Genomic DNA, 19161 nt, shown 5'->3' on the forward strand with positions numbered 1-19161 from the left:
GCTCATAAATGAGACCCTCATTAGAGTTGGCCTGGATCTGTAGGCCTGTTGCGAGTGTTAGGGCGTTCAGGGTAATGTATTTTGAATTGCGTGTTTTTGAATAAGAAAAACGGATGAGGCCCAGAGACAGAGACAGATATTAAGATGAGGATAAAAAACAAACAGTTAGAAACAGGGAGAAACCAACAAGTAAAACACAAAAATAAAAAAAAACAGAAACAGAGACATAGACAGATACTATGGAGAGATGAAATATTGTGCATGCTCTGCCGGGGTGAATTAGCATCCAATTCTTGATTTAATTTTCAGAGAACAGATAACATGATTTCCAAATGGAACATGGTTTGGATCCATAAGGGAATGTGGCCAAGTGGTCCGCATTGTGTCTCCTTCCTATCGTCGCTTTCAATTTTCCCTGCGTGATATTTTCCAAGATTCAATTATTCAGGATTGAAGTACAACGCAGAGCTCTGGAGGTGAGGGGCTGCTAGTCTCAGAATGATTATTTGGAATCAATTGCTTTAACGGTATCGCCACCAGTTCTTGAGCAATTGCATCATTGGCAGACGCGGAGGGTTGTAAAGGTGGGAGGGTATATCGTTTGGATCATTGAAAGAAATTGAGGTTTCTGACTCCGAGGAATCGATCCAGTAGTTGCCAGTAGGGGATGAGGATTGGTGTCCTGCAAAGGGAGGCAGATTTTTGCTGTCTTGCGCAGGATCCGAGTCAAGGAGAAGATAGAGCCCGAGCTCAACCTTTGCGTGGCGGTAGTGATTGCGCTGGATGATTGACTCGACTGTGGCGGTGCGCAAAACGGAAGGCTCGAGTGGGGTTGCAGGAAGACTGGCTTTGGATCCAAGTCTGGTTCTTGGGCTCTGACTGCCTTCCGAAACACTCATGAAATCACTCTCGCTGGGAAGAAAGCTCATCGGGGTATTGAGCGACATCTTCGGGTATTCAAGAAGAGAATCAGTAAAAAACACGGGTATGGATCTGTTGAAAATCGAGGAAAAAATCAGTAAAGTCTCGGAGCACGAGAAAAGAACATCGGTCATTATTTATGAATCAGTACTCACTGTGTACTTTTTTTTCTGGTGGGAGAACTCAGAAAGTCCTGATTATCCTCGCTAAACTATTGGTTTTGGTGAGAATAATGGATATTGAGATCACGTCAAGAGTGGAGAGTGATCTTGGTTGTTTTTTGGTGGGCTGAAGAAAGTTGTGGAGTTTTTGGGTGTTGATAGGATGGGGAGATTGGATGCGATTGCGGATGGAGGCGGATGGAGAAAGGTGGAGGGTGAGGACCGGACTGTATCTTTTATAGGCGTCCGAAGTCCAGAAAGATGGCTGGTCTATCCAAATTAACACCTGGTTTTCCTTCATGGACCGCATCAAAATGCACCAGGCCTTGCCGTGATGGCAAGGAAGATTTCGAAGCAGACTGGTGGAATACCAGCCCACCTCAATGATATACGCACTTGAAGCTGCACGGATTTTCGAACCGCGCCAACCCATTAATAGTGGACTTGTCTTCTCTTGGGTTCTCGGACCCCACGGTAACGCAGGCCTTGATTGGTCGGCGGATGCTAGTAGGAGACGCGTGGCATGGAAGAGACGCGTTCCAGCTCACTGATAGAGAGCCAGGCTCGCGGAAGTGGCGGGTTGGGCCGCATGATTAGGCAGAGATAGGTACAATTACAAACAGCTTTACCATGAGTAGCTGTGTCGAGTTGGCCCGCGACTACCACTAATGATGTTATGAGGACAAACTTGGTACCGTCGGCAGATGCGCCCTGAAAACCAGAAGGCACTTACATTCAGCGAGATGCTTGGACGTGGATTGATAAGGCGCCACTTGGGTCCCAAACTCCCTGGGCTGATCAAGCGACTGAAGGAGGACGCTACTTTGCTGAAGCTTCGCGAGTCCAGTTCCCTCCCGGGGCAGAGTCCCAAGGAATTATGATGCATGCACCCAATATCAGCTCACACTATAAACAACCAAATTCATTTCTACTTTTTTGACCCTAGCATCAAGCTCCCTCCCAACCCCCCCTTTTTTCAGAAAGAACAAAAAAACAAAACCAAAATAAAACAAATCAAACCAAAGACAAAAATAGGAACAATAAACCGCCCGAATCTTCTAGCCATTAAATATTGATAAAAGTGCAAAAGAAATAAATAAATTGATTGAGTTGAGTTGAGCATGAAGGAAAATGAGAGAATGGAGAGCAAAGCAAAAACCAAAACGAAGGGTGTTTCCATTCTAGTTCCAAGCATCCAGATGAGAGAGTCGATTAAAGCGCGTCCTTGTCAGTTGGTGTTGGAGGAGTAGGCAAGCCGAGCAAGGGGGGAGGGGCGTCTTGGCGGATCTTTTGAGTGCGGACTTGGTTTCGGAGGGACCTTCTTAACACGCCAGGCCTTCCACTAGGCGGCTCGTTTTCGTTCGTCGACGTCTCCGGCCTCTCCTTCGTCGAGACCACCCGTTCTTTTTTCTTCTTCGCCAGTACCGTCGGGTTGGGGGGTTGCGATCCGGCGTCTTCTTTGGGCTTGGATTCCACCCGTTTCTCTTCTTTGGGAGCGGATTGCGATGGTCTTCCTTCTTCCTTCGAGCCCGACTCCGTCCTACTTGCTTCTTTTTCTTTTGAAACGATTTCCTTCCCGGGACCCTCTTCTTTCCTTCTGTTATACACGACTTCTTTACTAGGCCCTGCTTCCTTTTTTTGATGCACCATGCTCTTGCTAGGACCACTCAAGCTTGGCTCCCGCTGGAGTTCACCGCCATTCTCCCGCGCACGATTCCGACGGGGCGGGGATCGAGTGGCCACTTGTCTGAGCTCACGATCACGATCTTCGTGAAACCTGGGGTCCTGCTTCCTCTCCTTCGGCGATCTCAGCTCCTCAACGACTCGTGAAAGCTGCCGCGGTCGGCTTAGCCTCGGATATGTCTCCCTAACCAGCCACTCAGAGATTCCTCTACTTAATAAATATTCCGGCGATACTCCCAACGAAAACAGCTCGCTCATCATCCTCTCTGCCTCTCTCTTTTTAGTCGCAAAATCTAAGCCTGGAGAAGTCCCTTCCCCTAAGATACGACAGGAAAAAGTAAAATCGGAAAATCAGTTAATCATTGGCAAAAGAAAATTGAGACTGGTTACGATGGACGCGTACAAAGGATGGAGTCAACAGTTTACAAAGCACTGACTTTGGTTTCCACCTCTATTCTCTATCTCACTGGGGCCAGCCCGGTTGTGCTTCAGGTGTTCGGTGGGGTGATCAGGGGGATTGCCTGGATGTCGAGGAGGCACCGGTCCAGGTTCTTGGATCTGAGCAAACGCTCGTCGAGGTTGACCCATGTGATGGTAGGGATCGGCAGGAACGGGTGCTGGCTCATCAGCACTCCGCATGCGCTGTTTTTCTGAATTAAGCCGATGATATTGAGGAGGAGGAGGAGGAGGGTACGGTTGTGGGTCTAACTGAAAACCCCCGGAAGCGGACTGATGGGGAATCGGTAAAGGCTGGGGTTCGAACGCAGCGGCTGGGGCTGTTTCAAAGCCGTCCGCTGATCTTGATGACTGGGGTGGATGATGAAAGCCATGATGGGCAGGTGGGACAGGATAATTGGGTACCAGTCTACTTTCCGTAATTTGTTGGGGGGGATGGGGTCGGGTAGGGTAAGGCGCCCGGGAAGCTTGTCCTGGATCAAGCTGGTAGGTTGGTCGACGTTGCTGTTCTGCGTCATGTTGATAGTAAGGCGACTGGTTTTCGCTATGAATTTCATGGTTGGACGACGGTGGGACTGGGGGCGGATGATAGCCATGTGCCGATGTTGAAGACTCGGGCGGATGATAGACATGTGCCGATGTTGACGACTCGGGCGGATGATAGGCATGTGCCGATGTTGAAGGCTCGGGCGGATGATAGGCATGTGCCGATGTTGAAGGCTCGGGCGGATGGTGAAATTCATGATGAGCAGGTGTAACAGGATAATTGGGTACCAGCCGGCTTTCCATTGTTTGATGAACTTGATGAGCTCTGGGAGCTCGGGGAGGGTGAGGCACCTGCGGAGGCTGTTCCGAGGCAAGTCGGTAAGGTGGTTGACGTGGCTGTTCCGGAGCATGCTGGTAGTAAGGCAGCTGATTGTTGATGTGTGCGTCAAGATGAGAGGTAACGGATGGTGAGACTGATGGTGGATGATGGGCTTGAGGTGGGTAATAAGCTTCGGGCGGTGTATGGTGGGGCTCCTGAGGTTGACGTAAGTACGGGTTGTGCGTAGATGGACCGGCGATCGGCTGAGGAGTGTGCGAGGCTTGTTGGCTTTGGAAAGACGGGTGTTGTGAAGCTTCGTATTCTTCAAAGGAGGGATGATTGGCAGCTTCGTACCCGCGAGCTGGCTGTAGCGCAGCCGGTGAGGGCTGAGCTGGAGGTGGACGGTAGGCATTGTAATGGCTCGGAGGGTAGTTCGGCACCAGATTTGGAGGGTGAGCAGGTTGATGTGGGGTAGAAGGCAGAGAAGATTCGGACGCGGTTTGAACAGGGTATAAAGGCTGACGAGGCGGTTCACGAAAGACTTGCGGGGGATGCGACGGTTCACGATAGGCCTCGGGTGGCTGTTCATGATAGGCCTCGGGTGGCTGTTCATGATAGGCTTCGTGAGGCTGCTCTTGATAGGCTTGGGGTGGCTGCTCATGATAGGCTCTGGGTGGCTGCTCTTGATAGGCTTGGGGTGGCTGCTCATGATAGGCTTCGGGTGGCTGCTCATGGCAGCCTTCGGGTGGCTGCTCGTGATAGGCCTCGGGTGGCTGCTCGTGATAGGCTTCGGGTGGAAGCGGCTGCTCATGATAGGCCTCGGGCGGATGAGGCTGTTCATGATAAGCTTGCGGGGGGTGCGGTTGGTCTTGATACAGCTCAGGTGGGTGTGCCTGTTCATGATATGCCTCTGGAATATGTGTTTGTTCTTGATAGACCTGGGGTGGGTGGGCTCGTTCGTGATAGGCCTCTCGGTGCTGGGGTGGTTCTAGGTAGACTTCTCGGTCCTGGGGTGGTTCTCGGTAGATTTCTGGTCGACGAGGTGGCTCATGGTAGACTTCAGGGTGATGGGTCTGCTCGCGATGGAGTTCATGGCGATGCGGTCGGTCTTGATAGACTTCTGGTCGCCGATGGGGCCGTTTATGATAGAGTTCTTGGTGACGAGGCCGTTCTTGATAGACTTCCGGGCGATGCGGACGTTCAGGGTGGACTTCAGGGTGATCGTATTGTTGATCTGGATGATAGTTTGGCTGGCGGTCGAGTTGGTCGAAGTTGGCTGGGTTGCGATGATGACGATGAGGAGGAGGGGGATATTGATGATAGTCGACGAAATCTTGATTTGGAGGCTGATCGAAGTTTTCGTTCCGATTTCCATCGCCATCGTCCGTAAAACTTGCCCTTCTCCTTGGTCTCTGGTGGTTGGTCGGATCTGGACGAGTATCGCTGAATCTCCTGCCGGCATGCCATCGCCTGGGCTGAGGAGCACGGTTGAACTCTCTGTTTTCGCTGCGTGCTCGATCCTCGTTAGCCCTGTGTGCTCGATCCTCGTTAGCCCTGCGTGCTTCGGCTCGTTGGGCCCTTGCTTGAGAGGCGATCCTGTTCGCCCTGGCCATCACCTTTCTGGCTTTGGCCGAGGCATAGACACGCTGTTCGTTTCCGGCTGGATGGCGGTTGTCATGCGCGGGGGGTAGTTGGTTGGCCGGTTGACGCTCTTGTTGGTCTTCTTCACTGATTTCGCCTTCCTCAAGCTGAGGGGCACGGTTGGCTGCGCTGTTCGGCATCGATGCAAACCCAACCCGACGGCCACGAGTATCCTAAACGACTGGCGATGTGAGCTCGAACGGACGACGAAAACAACGGGCGAACTTGCGCAGACAGCGATCCAAGGAGTCCGAGAGGATATGGCCACTGTCAACACCAGTCAACACATCAAACAGGGAGGTCAACCTACTGGACAGCTTGAAGGCTGGACTGAAAGGGGTTCATGTGTACATACATACGCTCGCTCGCTGGAGATGTGTTTCCAATACGCGAATCGATGTCAGTCACCGTCAGAAGTGCCTTCGAAGAATATTTTGGCGACTTTGCTGTTGGACATCAGCAGATCTGAGGAAGACTAGGAGAGCTCTGCCCGGCCGACGGTTGGGGACTTATTTATACTTTCTATGGGTCACTTGCGGAAGAAACTAAGCAAGCACTGCATAAACATCATTCCGTGCTGCCACTGGTGACCGCAGCTGTTTGTCTGTCTCTTTGGTTGTTTGTATCCATCCAGCCTCACACCTCTCTCTCCATAAATATTTGTGTAGTGCAATTTTTTACCCTCGACATCTCAAAACATTTGGATGTGGATGCGATTGGCATGCACACCTCAGGCAGAAGAGAGCAGAAGTCGAACAAGAAGGGGACAGCTGAACAAAATATGATGTATCGAGCTTGTCAACCAATCTCTCAGCTCAAATAAGGGTGCCCCTGCTGACCAACCAAGTATGTAGCCTAATAAACTGTCACGAACGACTAATGAGAATATCGGCTGACCAACCTGAGCTAACGAAGGCTTATTATACCCACTTTGCCTTTTCGTCTATTTAGGAGAATTGATTCTCATTCAGATATATGGCTATGTAATCCGGGCTGTTGGATTCAGACAATCCGGGTATCCGGTCTATCCGCGAACTGAGAGTTCGCTTTTGAGCTGGCTATCAGCGGACCGAGCGAGCTTTGTAAGAAAGCTTCTCGGATTGTTTGAGCTTCATTGATTGGAATGAAATCAAACAGAGACTCTCTAAGTAAAAAAAATTGAAGGACTTCATTTGGACAAGAAGCAGAAGGAGAGCCTCTGATAGAAAGGCCCCTCCATTTGTTGGGCAGCTTTGTAGCCAGCCAATAAGAGACAATGGCACTGGAGCAAAGCAGAAAATTGGTTAAATTCTCGTGCACCAAGTGCCTCATTCAACCTTTAAACAAGGGTCCCTGTAGGGCAGTGTTCCCCCTTAACTTTTGGGAAGAGGCTATACACAGTGGTCTTGGTTCCCAGTGCATTTTCTCTTTGTTTGAGTGTCTCAGTCTTCCTCTCATCATAGCCACCTTGTGCCTAATTGGGCTCCTTTGTTCCAAAGGAAAAAACTCCTCCATAATTTTTCCAATTGCTCATATACCACTGGGCTCCTTCCCAAAATTTTCATCACTTCTGAGCATACAAATTTCAAGAAGCTTTACCCCCAAGATCCCTATCTGTCGTAGCTTGATGTGTGACAACATATGCAACATGCAGATCTCTGATATACATATCTTCTCATTTTCAACTCCAGGCTTGCTAGGTGAGGGGGTCAATCCAGTGCTAGCTCACCTGCAGTTTTTCAAACTGCCTAGTGTGACATAAAAATTAGCAATATTCAAATCACGATTCACATACGGGTGATCAGGATCAACCCGGGGAGTGCTAGCTCTAGCGGCTGGAGGAGGAGTGAAAGTCGGGTTGATCATGGCTTGATTGGAGATTAAAAACTATGTAGCAGGATTAGTTTCAAGCTTTTAACGAAAGGGTTCATAAAGAAGGAAACAAAAGGGAACGTACGGGACCGGTACGGGCGCGAGTGCTGCCAGTTGCACGACCACGACCACGACCACGACCTCGACCACGAACGCGCCCAGAGGCACAAGCTTGGGCACGACCACCTCGTCGAGAGCGGAGAGGAGGCGCACAATATATGGCATCCTCCGCGCCGCGGATGGCGGCTTGAACTTCAGAAGTTGGGGGAGAGAGGCTTCTCCCAAAGATCTCGCGCTCAAGCTGACGGATAGAGCGGCCCACAGGGGCAGGTACAGGCTGAGCAATGGCCTCGTCAAGGTCCATGCCGGGAGCGGAACTTGGAGGGGCAATGGGTGAAGCATTGGTGTTGATAGGAGCGGAGGAATCAGAGCTGATGGAAATGGCAGTCGGGTCTTCCATGATCTACTTGAATAAAAGAATAAAGGAGGAGGAAGTTTAGTTGAACCACCCTCCACTACACTAAGTAATAAGTAAGCTATGACCTACAGGAGGTATAACAATCGAGGCGGAAAAGTTTTGAAAACGGGATACACGGGATGGGAAAACAAATGGATACGGAGTTGGAGGACGAGGGGGCCAAGACATATGAAGATGGCTGAGGAGAAGCGGCAATTCGCGGTCGGATCGGGTATTTATACCTGTATTCAAAAGCTGGGAAGAACGTTCAAGAAAAGAGACCCACCCCAAGGTCTCATTGCTGGCCAATAGCAGGCCATGGTTCGAAGGCCACCACCGGGAAGAGAAGGGGATAGAGCGGGAGTCGAGAGGCTTCAGTTCTGACCAATAACTGAGCACGGTTGGGGGGCTGAAGCCTTCACGGTACCAGGTGGAAGGCCCACGCATCACGAAATGACCTAAAAAAGATCACAAAGAACAATTAGAAGTCAGCTGGTCAGCAAAGTGAGATTAAAGAAAGGAAAGAACTTACTCGGACGACTGGCTAACCACTGGACGATCCGATTGAACCTGTCAGAAGATTGGAAGACGGATGCGAAATCGATATCGAGCGGCGAGGATGTAACTGACCGGGCATATGTATATGTATACTTGGTCCGGTCGGATGAAACTACAAAGACCGGAACGGACAAGCGCGGACGGCGCGGCGCGCAGGCGAAGCGGCCGCAGTTTAGGACATACCAAAACTCGCTTTTTTTTTGGGCAAGAAACGAGTCCCCGGTGGGGGGGGCTCTGCCCTCGGACGACACTCGAACGAGCCGCAGCCGCGGCTGCGACACTTACACCCCCTGCGAGTCTAGGAAAACACCCGAGTGCATTGACGCGCGCCCCGACAAACATACCTTTCCAAGCGGAGCACCAATCACCACGCACCACCCAAAAAGAATACACTCTCACTAGAAAAACACATAAAATACAAACTCAAAGATAACAAACTAAAGATAGCAGTACCCCTTTCACAATCAACCAAACTAAAAAAAAAAAAAAAAAATCCTACATAATTAAATACATGTCATCAAAACAACCTATAAATCTATTTAAAACAGTCAAAAATAAACACTAAATAAAGCAAACAAAACAAATACAAATACAAATAATCAACATATTTTTTTCTTTCATATTTTTTCTCTTCATCTATCAACTCATCAAACCTACAAACTCAAACACGGACATCAACAAATTTCAACAGAACTCAACATCAAAATAAAATCAAACATAAGTAAACCTCACAATGAAATTGTCTGGGGACAGACAATAAGTTGGGGGAGGATGTGGTATGCTTTATGGTATCCCATATGCCAAAATCAAAATTTTCTGCTTTTCTTTCTTATTTCTATTAGTTTCACTCTTAATCTCCCTTTTCCTCTTAGAAATCACTTAATACTCCTCAATATTCAGCTTCTTGGGAGAAATTTACCCCTAGTCTTGCTTTACAGAACACTCATAATGGTACTCATTCAGAAGTTACATACTCTTACACACTCACAACACCCCTTACAACCTCAAACAGTTACACAATCCACATTTACAACACTTAGTTACACACACGGTTACATAGATAGCTACATACATACTTACACACAGCTGCATCATCACTTACATACATGCAGTGTACACATGCAGGCACACATGCAGGTGCTAGCTGCATGTAATAGCTGCATGCAATAGCTGCATGCGCTAGTGGATTTTTGTTGCATAACAACAGCAGGTGACCTGGTTACAGCATGACTACACTAACATCCAGTCCTGACCAATCACACCTCCTGATTCAGCCTGCAGGTCATAACCCATAATCACCTGTACAGTCCTGACCAATCACATTCACCCATTCAACATATGTACTAGCCAAAAACCCTCATGTACCTAGCTAAAATCTCTCATGTGGAGCTCCTCTGGAGCTAAAATCCCTCACCATTGTCTATAAAAGGAGGCTCTCCTCCCCTGTTGTAACTTCCCCCCAGCAGACTACCTGCACTCAGTTTCCCCTATAACAAAGTAAACAACTGCTCACTCCACAATATATCAGTCACCCTATATTTTGGTTTTACACACATTACAAAACACTTACATACGAAATAACAACTCTACACAACACTCACATTACATAACACAAACCTCTGAGGGGTCCTCTTTGACCAACTATCACCTGGTTGAAGTCCAGACTCCTCACTCATAACACATTTTAGCAACTTCATCACACCCACTTTATAACAACAGTTATCTTTAGATAACACTCCACTATCACTACATTAAAACTGCCAATCTGAGATTGGTGGGCTTGTTTAAGTGTCTAGTGAACCAGGAAAGGCAGAGGTTTCCTCATACATCCCTTTCCGCACTCAGGAACACTTTTGAGCTTTACACCGCTGCTTGATCTTTGGAGTTAACTTGAGGTGGATTGAAGAGACTTTCGGCCCTCAATTCAACTGAAGCGGCTATAATCCTGGCCCATTCGTTGTGTAAACGTTGAGGAGGATGGAGGAGCCGGTAGAGACCATGGACAAGGGTGGATTCAGGGTGCGGTGTTTTTGTGAAGGGTGGGATGAAAGAACCGGGTCGGCGATCTTTTTCTTTGTCCCCAAATCCACTCAGCCGAGGGAAGTCGATGATATCGGGGCAATACCATTGCTCCCCCTCAGAAGGCAATAAGAACGATTCCGCTGAGAGTATAAGCAGTTTCAGTTGTTGGAAGTGGTAGAATTCTGGACATGAGAGGAGGGTACTCACCAAGTGAGGTGATAGTGTTGATCCACACGCCATGGGAGCAGGGTGTGCGTTGCAAGCAGAATGCCCGGGGTGGTGACGGAGCTGTTGGGTGCATTGCTTGGGCAAGATTGTGGAGCAAGGGGGCAAGAGATTGCCAAGTCTTCTGATATTTAGCCCATGATGGTTTTGAGCCGACAAACGTTTGATGAATGCTGGCAACCTGGATGCGGATGGCGTCCGCCTTAACAATTGTGAGCTTGGTGGGGTGGGGTGCTGAAGATGAATTGCCTGGAAGATTGGTGCTGGGGAGTAAGTGTGAGCTGGCGGATTCCGATGGACCTGTCGCCGAGGCGCGACTGTCGGGGTCTGGACTAGGAGGATGGAAGAGAGGGGACTTGGGTCCACCAGAGGGGTTACCGTTGGCTGTTGTATCTTGAGGAGGGCGGGCAAATTGGGATGACGGGAATGAGGCATCCGCGCCGCGCAAGTCAGCAAGAGCAGGAAGATTGGACAAATCAGGATTAGGCAGATCAGACGGCTGAGAGCGATTGGCAGCTGGTGATGAGTCGTTGCAGACCGGGTCTAAGGGCGTCTTGGCGGGCTTGGACAGGGTGTTTGTTGTTTGAGGCTGCAAATGTGCATCTGCAGTCAAGGATGGCTTGTTGGTTTGAGACGTGGACAGGCTTGGCAGGGTAGCGGGTGGAGGAACTGCAGGTGGGCTTGTTGATGACGGGTTGGAGGGGTTGGCGGGTGTCTTAGAGAGGAGGTCAGCGGCTTTAACCGAGGGGCGCTTGCCATTCCGCGTGCCAGTCCTTTGTTTCCGTGAGCTTTTCGCCAAGGTAGAAGGTGAATGAGAATGATTGGATGGATCGGTGATTTTAATGTCCTCTTCATCAGGAACAAGTCCTGTTTCTTGCCATCCTGGAGGTAACGTAACAAAGAACCATGGGATTGGAAGTTTGGACAAAAACATCCGTGGGACCGAGTGGGAGGCAGAGGGGTATATGAAGGGATGACATACTCTTCTTACTGTGCATAAGTGAAGTGAATAGATCTTCGGCCTTGCGTTTACAGCTACGGGTGAGCTTGAGAGCGGCAATATCTTCTGCTGCTTGGGCCGCGGCATCTATTGAACGACCGAATTCTTCCGCGGTGATTTCGACGATTTCCGTTTGAAGAATGGATTCTTCAGGGTTCAGTGAGGCTGGGGTGGCAGACGGTCGGTTTTGAAGAGCAAACTGCTGAAAAGATGGAGCAGGGAGTACCGCTAGGATGAAGTTCTGCAGGAGGTCCTGTTGGGCTACGGTCCGAATCAGTATTGCGACAGGCAATAAATGGGACCAGAAGGAGCTTTTCGCGGTGGCCAAGGGTAATGCCACTCTCCGGTTTTCAAATGGAGCAACCATTGTATTGAAGGACGCCTTATATGTGCCAAACTTGACGCAAAGCCTCATCTCCTTTGCTCAATTGATGGAGAATCAAGCCGTAATTATGCCATCACCAACAGGTTTTGAAGTAAAGATTGATGATCTGAGCTCACTCGCGATTGACACCTCAAACTTCATATTTGAGATCATCGGCCTTCGAGACCTACAAGAGCAGCCAATTGCGAATCTCACTGAAGTCAAGTCCGCTCCTGCGGCAAGCGATTTCAAACTCTGGCATTGGCGCATGGGCCACGCAAGTAGGAAGCGCATCAAAACGATGCTTGGTAAAGCCTTGCCTGCACAAGAGACAAAGGCTTGTGAAGCTTGTATGAAAGGGAAGATCTCCCGTTTACCCTTTAACAGTCACTTCAAGCCAGCCCCTGCACCCTTGGACACTGTCCATGCGGACCTGGTGGGCCTGATCTTGCCAGCTACCAACAGCGGAGCTTGTTATTTTCTGACCATTGTTGATCAATACTCCGGTCACATTCACACGGAAAACCTGAAGGAGAAGAGCGGCGCGATGGCGGCTATACTAGAATTCAAGAAGTTTTTCGAAAGCCAAACTGGCAAGTCGATCAAACAGTTGATAACAGACGGCGGAAGCGAGTTTGTCAGCAAAAATCTCAGCGAGATGCTGAAGGAGGCCGGCATCCAACACCATGTGTCGCCGCCCTACACACCCCAGCACAACGGCTTTGCTGAAAGAGCCAACTGCACCGTGATCAAAATGACGCAAACTCAAATGATGCAGGCTAATACACTGCCAGAATAATTGACTGGGCTGAGGTTATGCCAGTTAAACTGGGATGCAATCAACCAATTCAAACTTGGGTGATCTCAACTGATGAAACATAAATCCAAGGTACCCCCCTTGGGTTTATATTTAATTGGTTGAGATCAACCAAGTTTAAATTGGTTGAGTGCATCCCAGTTAAACTGGGATGACTTCAACCCAGCCAAATATGCTGGAAGTGATATGGCCCCTGAATGGTGGGGTGAAGCAGTGAAGGCGGCTACTGCAACTACCAACAGCCTACCCTTGCTGTCCAAGAGCCAAGCTTCACCTATCAAGCTCATGTTTCAAATGAAACCGAACCTTAAATTTTTCAGGCCGTTTGGTTGCCGAGCTTGGATTGTCAAGCCCAAGTAGAATCGGGGTCAGAAGTTTGGACCCATAGCGTGGGATGGCATCATGTTAGGTTATGACAACGACTTCTCTTCCTACCGGATATACCGACCCAAAGACAGAACTATTGTTACGTCAAAGCAAGTTCACTTTGATGAAACAACATTTCCGCAATGTGTGGCTCTGCAAAAAAGCCACAACGTCTACGGTATCAACAAACTTCCGTCTTTTTCCTCTTCCAAGCCAATGCCCTTCTCAGAGGAGCAGGACTTTGTGGACCAGCAAATGGCTGAAGATGAAGAGTGCAAAGAAGAAAACAAAATCAATCAGATCTTAGGCAAAATTGCCCCAGGACCCCGTCTTGAAGGTCAGGACGAACTTAGTGATGATGACGAAACAGCAACCCCTTGTCAGGATGGTCCCTCTCTGGAGCCGCGTCAACCTTGAATTGTTAAGGTCATCGGTCCAAGACACCCAACTCAGATCACTAGCGACATTGACCCAGCCAACATCTGTAATTACAGTCGACAACAAATGTTCCATACCACTGCCGCAACTGACCCGGCAAATCACAAGCAAGCAATGCGCTTGGATGAATCGCTGAGTTGGAAGGAGGCCGAGTTGAAGGAAGCTGCTAACATGATTCAACACAATTTCTGGTTGCAGCGAGCCCGAGAACCCACCGATACACCCATTCCAGCCACATGGGCGTTTCGGAAAAAGCTTGGTCCGGATAATCAGATTACAGAGTTCAAAGCGCGCATCTGTGCGCAGGGCTTTCGCCAGACCCACGGCGTGAACTTCGAATCTAGATTTGCTCCAACCGGTTGTCCTTGTGCACTTCGTCTCTTCATCTCTTTTGCGGTAGACAACGACCTTGCCATACATCAACTGGATGTTCGGAGCGCATTCCTCACGTGTCCTCTCAAGGACAAGGTTACTCTATTACCTCCACCTGGGCTCAATTTTCCGCCGAACACAGTCTTGGAACTGAAGAAGGCAATATATGGTCTTCGACAGGCGCCCCTAGTTTGGTACAATCACTTGTTGACCTACCTGAAGAAAATCAGCTTTACAATCTCGGTTGCTGACCCTTGTGTCTTTTATTGGCGCGGAGTTCCTGGTCGCGAAGATACATATGTCTTTGCGCATGTCAATGACTTGGGTCTTTGTTAGCAAGGATCCTCTGAAGTTTAAGAACAAGATGGAGGCGGAATTCAAAATAAAATATATGGGTGAAGCCGAATTCTTACTCGGCATGAACATCAAGCAATCTGCCGGAGCCATTCAAATCAATCAATCCCAATTCATCGACCGCAAGCTGGAAGAATTTGGTTTTGACAAACTCCACCCAGCCACCTGTCCGCTCAATCCAAAGGAGTATCTCAGGAAAGCAACCCAGCAAGAAATAGCTGATTTCCGCAAGACTGGCATCAACTATTGTGCGCTCATCGGCTCCCTCAACTACTTAAGCGTTTTAACGCGCCCGGACATCGCCTATGCAGTGAGCTCATTGTCACAGTACCTGGAATCGCCGGGTATGCTGCACTACCACGCTGCAGTCCAGGTCTATCGGTATCTTTCCGGCACTCGCAGCTTAGGTCTCACTTACATCAAGAATCAGAACAATGCTCTGAAGGCCTACGTTGACGCAGACTGGGGGAATTGCCCCGACACTCGCCGCTCTTCCACCAGATTTGCAATTATGTCGGGTACTCACCTTCTGGCCTGGAAATCGTCCAAGCAGGCAACTGTTTCCTTGTCAACAACAGAGGCCGAGTACAAGGCACTCTCCGATCTTGGCCGGGAACTTGCCTGGTTATCAAATCTAATCTCTGAAGTCAAAATCCGCCCTGAATTGCAGCAAATTCAGGTCCTAGTGGACAACAAAGGAGCAATTGACTTGGCAAAAAGCGAAACCTCACAGGATAGCTTCAGAACCAAACATATGTCAATCTGCCTACACTTTGTGCGAGAAATCGTGATTCAAAAGCTCATTCAACTCAATTAGATTCGGTCCGAAGCCAACGCGGCTGACTTTCTCACCAAACCAGTCGGCCGAGTCATCATCCGCAGAGCGCTGGAACTCATCGGCATCAAATCCTGTTTGCAATCTGCTTCCAGTCTACCGGCTCGAAGCATGGCGGGATGTCAGGATTTGGGTACATCCCCAAATCAGAGGAAGCGCAAGGCAGCTAAACCTAACCCCACAGGGGACCAAGGTGAGCCGGCGCGACCTTCAGGCGCATGCAATATGCATGCTGCCCTCAGGCGGATGGAATGTACTAAAGCTAATTCCTCCGCTCCAAACCTTCTAGCCACGTCAGCAATCAACAAAGCACCCAAGCAACCCAAACAGGACAAACCACCTTCAAGGTAAGTGAGTCTGTTGGGATAGCCTCAGCTAGGATTGGAGGAGCTGACTAGAGCACATTTATGATCTAACAGCGCACTCGGATCCGACGCCCAAGACCTAACCGGTCCAAGCCTCAGCAATAGAATCTCTCACTCCAGTAACAGAGGTAAGTTCATTGCTGCAGTGCTCTAGTCATAAAATGACCTTAGACTGACCGTTGCTCTTACGCACTGTGATAGACAACCGCGGTCCCAAATCTCTCCTAGCTCGTATTGGTGATTCTTGAGTTACAAGACACTCGAGCTAAAGTAAGAAGAACCTTTCTTATCAAGCGCGTCCTTAGGAGCGTGAACACTGACAAGATAAATCTTGTCAGCCCTCAGAACTCAAAGGTTCCTTCAGCTGCACCGCAGCTCTACAGACCAATCTATCTCACTTATACTCAGTACCAAGCGGATCTGCTCCTAGGTACTGCTTTGTTTCTCATTTCTCTCTCTGTCTCCAAGAATGTTGGATAGACCTATTTAGCTCATATGAAATGATAAACTCCTAGTTGTGTGAAATCTAACAGAGGACAAGCCGCACACTGGAAGTACAGCAGCAGAGGACGCCCTGGGGATTATCCAAACTCAAGGGCACCTCTTTTTATACACTTTCCACTTCCCCCAGAAGCTTGCATTGGCCCTGCATGCTATTCACATATCCTTGGCAACAATGCCACCGCCACGCCGCTGATGCATCTTTGACCCGCGCGGCACTGACTTCATATGGATGTAACCTACACACCCGGACAAATTGGGCAAAGCCGCGGCGCCATGAGGGCGCTGGGGCTGTACAGGCGCCAGTTGGGCGTTACATGACGCCAGCTTGGCGTCACGGTGATAGGGGGCGGGGCGCCCAAGGCCAGGTGGCGTCAGGACCCACATCAGGTTTTTGTAAGCCACGCTGGGCGCCTTCTGGTCGCCCGTCTCGCAGGCCAACCCGTCGTGATGGTCGGGCAGGCATCAATCCCTGTAATAATTGGAATAATCCCGACAGCACACTGATATATAACCAATAAATGAGTTGACTGTTTACCACTGACAACACCTTAGATCATACCTAGCACATACCTGATATATAACCAATAAATGAGTTGACTGTTTACCACCGACAACACCTTAGATCACACCTAGCACACACCTGCACGTTGGACGAGCAGAGCGAGGATTTTTAGATTTTATTGTGAAGGACACGCGAAGAGGGATTTAGATCAGTCTCTTTTCTTCACTTGAATGTTTTAATTGAGCGTGTATAACTTGGATTGATATGAAAACAAAAGGAATATACGAGAAACATGATAGGAGAATGGACTAGCTAGCAAACCTGATATATAACCAATAAATAAGTTGACTGTTTACCACCGACAACACCTTAGATCACACCTAGCACACACCTATGATGAAATGAATAAAAGTAAATAGAAGAACATTTTAAGTATGTAGATGATGAGATATGATAGATAGGAGCAAAGAGTGCATACCTGCACGTTGGACAAGCAGAGCGAGGATTTTTAGATAGATTTTATTGTGAAGGACACACGAAGAGGGATTTAGATCTGAATGAGAACATGAATATTGATAAAGAAGATAAGGAAGAGAATGAAAATCAGTCTTGAGTCGGGTTGTTTTTGATTGGGTTGAACTTTGGCTTACCAGTCTCTTTTCTTCACTTGAATGTTTTAATTGAGCGTGTGAAGAAAAAAGACTGGTAAGTTGTCGAGATTTGCGGTTGTTTTGTAGGTGCGGCAAATGATTAGGGTTAGGTTTTAAGACTTGATGCGAGTGAGAATTGCATACGCCTCATTCTTCCGGCTGCGTGTTTCGAATACGCAGTCGCGGTTTAGCATACTCTAACAATCCCTTGCGCTGCGGTGGCGCTGCCGACATGGGAGGTCCACATCAGGGGGTCGCCCCCAGGCCGCCAACCTGACCCGGTCGCTGGAGTGGCGACACAGTGAGGCGTCCGGCCCCAAATCGCGGGCGAGCCGGCCGGTTGACCACCTGATGACGCTGGCCATCGACCTTGCATGCCCGCCGTTTAAGGCCGGCTACCGCTATGTACATGGGACGAAACATCCGAGGAAGGCTTGGATCAAAAATTCTCGCCATCTGCGGCGCTGAGAAGCGCATGACATAAGGCTGGCGGCGCTCTCAACAGGGTCCCTATCATGGGAACGCCGGAGGACTTTCTGGCGCTTTGAGAACACAACCAGCAACCAGCACGTTCGCATCAACAAAAAGCTTGACAGAGAACCACTCGATGACTCTGTTGGATTCCTTAGCTCAGGATCCCAATTGTCCTTCATGGTCCAGCCGCCCAATCCACTCCTCCAACTTTGCTGATCAATTTTTACAGCTTTGATTTCATGTATCTCTCATTCCAAATTGTTACTACCCATTCAAATAAAGACCTTGTCTTATTCATGATTGAGTATTGCTGATTGAACTGTACAGTTTATCAATTTAAAAAGCTTAAAATTTAGTTCTTCACTGACACAAATGTCATAGGAGTTTCTGAGCTAGGTACATGATTTTATACAAAGTGATAAAATCATCTTTAATGTGAGCTACATCCTCAAGAAAATGGGTACTAAAGTTTTTCAAATTCCAATTGTGAAACCCTGGAAAAACAAATGATGCTTGTCAATTGTGGATAATGCAAGTTACAGTCAAACCTATGAAACCACATTCTTGTTTAAGGGAGTAACTTTCCAAACCCCACACTCATTTAGGTTCACCAAAATTTAATTTTGGTGAGTAGCTAACTCTTGAAACCACATAAACTGCCTAACTGCGCCACCGCTACCGCCTTAGCCCAGCCGCCAAAGAACGGCTTCGAAGGGCTAGAAGCAGCCTTGCCGGACCTGCAGGAGGGATTCCTCAAGCTCCCGGAAGAGGAGCCGCTCCCCCCAGATACTGGGATCCCTCCGGCCCTATACCAGCCAAGGGAGACATCTATAGCCCTAGCATCAAGCAGATCCACGCCAGTTCTGCGGCCCATCGACAGAGAGAAGATAGATTTAATGGTGAACCTTCCTCTGACGAGTCAACCGCCCTCCCAGCCTACCAACCCAGAGGGCATGACCCAATCTAGCCCTCCTTCCGTACACTCAGAACCCTCCGGACCTATGCATCTTATCCCGGAAGAGGAGGAGCTATTGAGCCTCATCAGCATGTTCAACGAGCAGTTCAACCTGTTTGTCCGCGCCAGGGAGGCGCAGAACACGTTAACTATGAGGCGCCTCCTCTCCCAAGCGTCTCTGACCCAAGAGATGATAATAGAACCCGTTGGGAGGAACAACCCAATCCGTCTCTGTCAAGAATGGATACCCAGAGACAAGCTACACAGCCTGGAAGCTTCCCTAATGATTTAGAACAACGGCCCAGGACCGCAGAACTTGCCGGCGCAAATAATCCGGCCTCCTTTGCAACTAGCCATAGTGCCGCACGCCAGTTAGCAACCTATT

The 19161-nt window shown here is 49.0% G+C and overlaps 2 protein-coding genes across 2 annotated transcripts; both read right to left on the reverse strand.

Annotated features, from left to right (window-relative positions):
- Window positions 1-521: 521 nt before the first annotated feature.
- Window positions 522-947, reverse strand: PtA15_1A477 (uncharacterized protein; the record flags this gene model as incomplete). The annotated part of the gene is made up of 1 exon (XM_053165508.1): window positions 522-947. The coding sequence occupies one exon, from the start codon at window positions 945-947 to the stop codon at window positions 522-524; it is 426 nt and encodes a 141-aa protein (XP_053016693.1).
- A 1347-nt stretch (window positions 948-2294) lies between these two features.
- PtA15_1A478 (uncharacterized protein) lies at window positions 2295-5807 on the reverse strand (the record flags this gene model as incomplete). Its single annotated transcript, XM_053165509.1, has 2 exons — window positions 2295-3082; window positions 3203-5807. 2 exons carry the CDS (start codon window positions 5805-5807, stop codon window positions 2295-2297), a joined length of 3393 nt encoding a protein of 1130 aa, XP_053016694.1.
- Window positions 5808-19161: the final 13354 nt, after the last annotated feature.

Source organism: Puccinia triticina, chromosome 1A, assembly GCF_026914185.1.
Source record: "Puccinia triticina chromosome 1A, complete sequence".
Taxonomy (NCBI): Eukaryota; Fungi; Basidiomycota; class Pucciniomycetes; order Pucciniales; family Pucciniaceae; genus Puccinia; species Puccinia triticina.